General features: G+C 31.5%; 1 protein-coding gene across 1 annotated transcript; it reads right to left on the reverse strand.

The window, feature by feature from the left end:
• Window positions 1–193: 193 nt before the first annotated feature.
• On the reverse strand, window positions 194–1280 carry LOC140888212 (probable WRKY transcription factor 49). The gene is made up of 3 exons (XM_073295904.1): window positions 1006–1280; window positions 717–863; window positions 194–509 (listed from the first exon to the last, which is right to left on the reverse strand). Exons 1-3 carry the CDS (start codon window positions 1278–1280, stop codon window positions 194–196), a joined length of 738 nt encoding a protein of 245 aa, XP_073152005.1.
• Between the last annotated feature and the right edge of the window lie 4720 nt (window positions 1281–6000).

Genomic DNA, 6000 nt, shown 5'->3' on the forward strand with positions numbered 1-6000 from the left:
TAAAGCCCTATACAACATTCGCATTAAATATTTTTCACACATGCAAAAAGACAACAAATAAACATACTATCCTCCATATAATCCGGTCGCGTAGATTTTTTTGCCAGATCTTCTCCCTATATTAATCCAGACGAGATTTTTTTTCGTGTGAGAGAGAACGAGACGGGTTTTGGGAGATTTTGACAGTTGTAGATCAGGGATTCATAATAAAAAACGGCACAATGTCTTCAAGCAGGCCTTGTCGGCCTATCAATCCTTCTTCAGCTTCAAACTCCTTAAACGGGTCAAATGTCGTGCCTGGGCCGGCAATTTCGGCCCCTTCTTCATGGGCCCTAGTTTGGGCTTCAGATATGGGACTTTGGCGCTTCTTTGTGGTTGGGAAGGAAAATGGGTAATCTAGGTGGACGTGGAGGCCTTCATAGGTGACGATAAGGGTATCCGGGTCATCCATGGCCCTCTCCACCCTCTTTTTCGCATTGCATCTCGCTTTCGCACACCTGTAATAGCTTCTGCATGTAATTTTATTTATGTTAATTACACACCGTAGGAAGAGACAGACGTGATCGAGAGGATATAAAGATGTTGAATCTCATCGTTCGCACCAACTGTGCAACATATGGATATCGTTACCAATCTTACCCTTATATATATGTACTCAAATTTTTGAATTTTTTAAAATAATTTTTATCAAATAAATCCTAAAAAATGTACCCCACCTGGGATTGGGGGTATTCTTGATGGATTTCTGGCCATATTTCCTCCATTTATACCCATCATCAGTGATTGCATTTACATGATTCTTGATTCTCAAACTATACTTCTTTTTGCCATATTTATTATAACCACCCTTGCTTATAGTACCACTGATCATCAGTTCCGATATTCTGCGGACAAATCGAACAAATTAATTGAACTTAATTAATTGCTCGATCAAATATATATATGCATTCGTATAAATATAACAAAATTATATATTAAATAAAAAAAAACAACCAGCTAGCGAACCTGCATGCTTGTGATCTATCTTCACGTTGAGAGGTATGGATTCCATAGTTGATGTCGGATAAAGAAGTCTCCACATCTTCAATCGTAGGGCCTGAATACGACGTTGACACGAGATGAGGATCCATTGAAGGGAAGAAGTGGCTCGTTTCCAGTACTCCATGATCGTCTTTATTACTAGACATGAAAAAGAGTGGCGACTCATTGTCCAGAAGTTCATTTACCAGCAGCTCATCGTCTTTGAACCCTTCTTCTGTTAGTTTCATCACTTCATCCATTTCGAGTGAGCTTAATTACCAAGTAGTACTGTAAATATAGAAACTATGGCTTTTGCATTTGCAAGATTTGGATTATATATAACATGAGTTTTTTTTATTTGGTCTCTCTGTAGGGCTGCATTAATAGCACTGGAAATATTGAATAAATTTAGCTTGGGTGAGAAACAACGGTAGTGTTTGGGAAAGCTTATTAAAAGCACTTTTCGGTTTTTTCGTTAACAAAAATTTAAAATTTTGTGAAATTTTGTTATCAACAAGCTGTGTAGTGCTTCCTATAGAAGCTCTCCCAAACACTACCAACATTTCTGGCCTACTAAATTTTCTTATTTTATGTTTTGATCTGTTATGTTTTCAAAATTTGGTTTTTGGTTGGTTGTTAATTAGTTTTATTTTTGCATAATGTAGATGCGGAACCAGAAAATATCGATGTGATATAAATTAGAAAGTGCTGATATTGAAAATTTTCTAACATGTCTGGTGTCATGTTACCAATTGAATTAGAATGATCGAAGATTTAAAATCGATATATCGAAATCAAAAATATTTGAAAACTTAATTGACTGAAAACATAGAATTTGACAATTTAATTGACAAAAAATTGACTTCCCCCTATCTTTAGGGTGTCAGGTGTATTTAATTTTGTTTTATAATGTGAAACTATGTGAAATAGAGTGGGGATTAACTATTTTTGTTCGTGTTACAACAATTAGCTAGATTGACTTCATTCATTAATTTTGCAAAGTCTAGTATCACCCACTGACTAACTGCATGCATGACTTTATTGTTTTCTTCTCAGGAACGTACTGAAAAGTCAAGATAGAAATTCTTTACGACCAAATAATATATATTATTACTTATTGGTCAAGGAACTTTTCCAAAAAAAAAAAAAAAATAGTACACTGAAATTGGTTGTACTAGTAAACAAAGCATGCATACATTAATTGTACATGTGCCTAACACTATCAAAAATTTTAAGTCGCATATATAAAAATATATTTTGTTTTTCATCATGGACTTAGTGAATTATATTTAATTACACTCCTTGTAATATGTGCAAATTGAACACCCGAGAGTAACTTTGATACGAATTATTGGTAACTGTACAACTCAAATGTTATAAATTGTACATCAATTCAACATGCACGTTTCGATTAGCAGTATGGAATTATATTTAATATATAAACAAATTCATACAGATATATATCTGAAATTCAGAACTACAAATGGCTGATTCATGCATGAATTTGTGGTCACTTCCAATGTAGGGCATACTTGTTTTGTTTTCATGTTAGGTTGACTTATTGCATGAGTCCGAAGTTGATTAAATCCAGCACTTAATGAATACGGTTGGCCGACGCCTACTAATAAATTACGCCATCTGAGAATTGACCAAGGAAAAACAGTCAACACCAAAAAGAGTCAAACGCCAAATGGCTCGAAGATTTAATTAATATAGAAGTTTATGTGGCATCGCACGAGACGAGACCAAAACCAATTACCAGTAGGCTTTTTCATAGAGACTTTTAATTATGGATTATTATTTATATTTGTACTCGGGTTACATTTAACTTTTATACATGTTTCATCACATCCCATATTTGTACTTATATAGGTACCCATAAGATAGGCCTTTGCTCTGTTTGCATATGCCAACATAATTATGTGAACAATGCTTTCAAAAGACCTTTTTTAAGCCTCTATTTATTTTCATTAAAATTAACTTTATGAAAAAATCTAATTTTTTTTTTAGATTTCATTTTAATTTTTCAATTAACAAATATATTTATAACAAAAATCGACTTCAGATGCAAGCAACGCGTGCTGATATATAGCTAGGGGCTTAGTATATATGACAGATGCAAATTGAAGCTCGAATTCGACAACAATTATCTAGCTCAAAAAGGGTTAAGTAGATGTCACACACATAGCAGTGTCCTGTAGGTGGCGTAACGGATTTGATTGGTTAAAATCAGTGGAGCCCATATGAGACCCATTGATTTTGACCAATCATGGGGTTACACGTCGCCCGCAGGGTACTACCCTACGGGCGGCATGAACAAAACCCCAAAAAGATCGATCGAGTCAAAAATTGATAATTTGATTAATACCGAATATGGCTCGTGATACGATCGCTTGTATATTATATACATGATGATAATGACTTTTGGGCTTTTGGCCTATTTGTACTGTTTTTTATGATCACACTACAACCAACGTATATAATACGCAATTAATTTGGTGATTGGAATAATTACAAACAATTAATTTATACCGGTATGTTGGCTTACGATTTTTCAAAGAAAAAATAGATTGTTTTACGAATATTATAACTAAACTAAGTTAATTAATTATAGGGAAAATTGCTTTTTTGGTCCTGTATGTTTGTCACTTTGCGATTTTGGTCCTTTATATTTTCAGATTGCAGTTTTAGTCCGCTATCTTTATTTTTTTGGCAATTTTAGTCCTTTTTTCGATGTGGCGCTGACGTGGCACCAATTCAATGCTGATGTGGAGCTGACGTGTACAGTGCCACGTCAGCATTTTCGAAGAAAAAGGACCGAAATTGCCAAAAATCGAAACATACAGGACTAAAACTGAAATGTGAAAACATAAAGGACCAAAATCGCAAAGTGACAAACATACAGGACTAAATTTGCAATTTTCCCTTAATTATAAGGAAATAGTTTTTTTGATCCACTAATAAGGAAAAATTATTCATTCAAGAATAAGATATATAGAGTTTAAACGAAAATACTTGCATTATTATAATATGCTGGAAATAATACAAAATGTTCCAACAAATATTTCGTTAACAGAAATTTCGAGCTACTTAGCATGCATGCTCTAGATAAGAATAGACTCAACATTATCAATGTTAAATTTTTCTAAAAATAAAAATGTTGGATGCACATCGGTGTAACAAATTACCAAGTATTATATATACTAGCAACCGAGCACGCATGTTATGTGTGAAACATAATATGTTTGCACATATATATATTTTTTGAAAATTTCAATTTATTTACCATACTGGGTAAAAATAAATATGATATAAGATTTAGTAAGATAATTCTTTATATAAAATATGATAAATTAAGCATCTCTACAAAATTAAATATGTTTAGGAGTTAATGTATGAAAGGGTAGGTTTGAAATTAAGAAAAAAATCTTCACCAAAAAAGCAGTTACTATTCATTTCTCTTGCTTTATTAATAGTAATAACGGAGGATGCACACGCGTTGCGTGTGTAAAGTAATATGACTAACATATTTAAAGCAAATGATAACATGAACACAGATTCTACAATTAATGTAATATTTATTATTCTTATTATTGATTCATAACAAAGATTATGCCCTTGCACCATAAAATATCTATATATATAAGCATCCATTATGAAACTCCGTGTGTTTATGATAATATATTAATTTTATCTTTAAAGAAATACAATTAAAATTACGACACAATGAGTTAAAACTGAAAGTAAACTAAATTCTATTTATTTCCATGAGAATTAAATTTTATCTTTTTCTCAAGTTGATCATTTGATGCTGAAAAAATTAACAAAAAAAAAGTAAAAGTGATTTTTGTCTTAGAAGACAACTCACATGAACAATCCCGATCCAACAATGGGAAAAAAAAAATCAAATGCTAGGGGAAAAAACACTATGTAATCTTAGCGTGTACATTCTACATGTCATATTTTGATCAAAAAACCAATAGACTCAATATTTTCGATAAGAAAAAAATTACCGCATAATTAAACATACATTTAAATATAAAAATCAGTGAGACATGTTTTATGAGACTTCGGTTGAACCATATAATTTCAAATATATGCTGTCATATAACCTCGATGAGATTGTCCTTCTGTTGCAGCTTTTATCAATGTCTCAAATTGCAAATACAACAAATTTTCTTAAATATAGTAAATAATCAGTTATGCCAAAAATTAAAGGTGGCAGTCTTATATTTGGTGTCAATATGAGAATTGTTGTTTCACTTCTGTTTTTTTTTATCTTGTAATCTTTTATTATTTATAATATTTATCTTTCTTAGACTTTTATTGTTGTATATATAAGCACCCGTATATTCATTCTTTGAGATATATGAAAATATTATTTTTTCATTAGCTTCTGCAACATAGAGAAGTAAAATCAAGAGCAAGACTAGAATAATAGTGATAAATATTTTAGTGACAATAATAAAATAATGAAGAAATAAACAATTGATATATAATTTACATATGTGTAGCTAGAAAATCACACAACAACAATTAATGTTAAGAATTTCATTCATCTATGAATGAAAATGATGATTAAAAGTTATTCAAGCTCTCATTATTAACAAACTGATAGAGTTAATATTATCAAGATGCTTAACATAAAAATATGAATTAAAAGAGTTAGTTTACCTCTAAATGTTCATGACCACATAATTGAGAAAAAAAATTGATAGAAAAGGGAATTCTTAATTCAAAATGATCCAAATGGAAATGATAATGCAGTATGTCTTGAAAAACTCTTTTTAATGAAAACGCGATCTATTATTTTAAAAGGTCCGATGTTTAAAGCTCGACTCATCAGACCCCCAAAATCTGAAGTACAACTCTGAAAAAGCGAAGGTCATGTAATTTATGGTACTAAATTAAACAATCTCAAGCCCGTACGTACTATGTTTGTTAAAATAATTAAACGATCTTGGAGCAAGCTAGTATCGT

The sequence above is a fragment of the Henckelia pumila genome, chromosome 3 (genome assembly GCF_033568475.1).
Source record: "Henckelia pumila isolate YLH828 chromosome 3, ASM3356847v2, whole genome shotgun sequence".
Taxonomy (NCBI): domain Eukaryota; kingdom Viridiplantae; phylum Streptophyta; class Magnoliopsida; order Lamiales; family Gesneriaceae; genus Henckelia; species Henckelia pumila.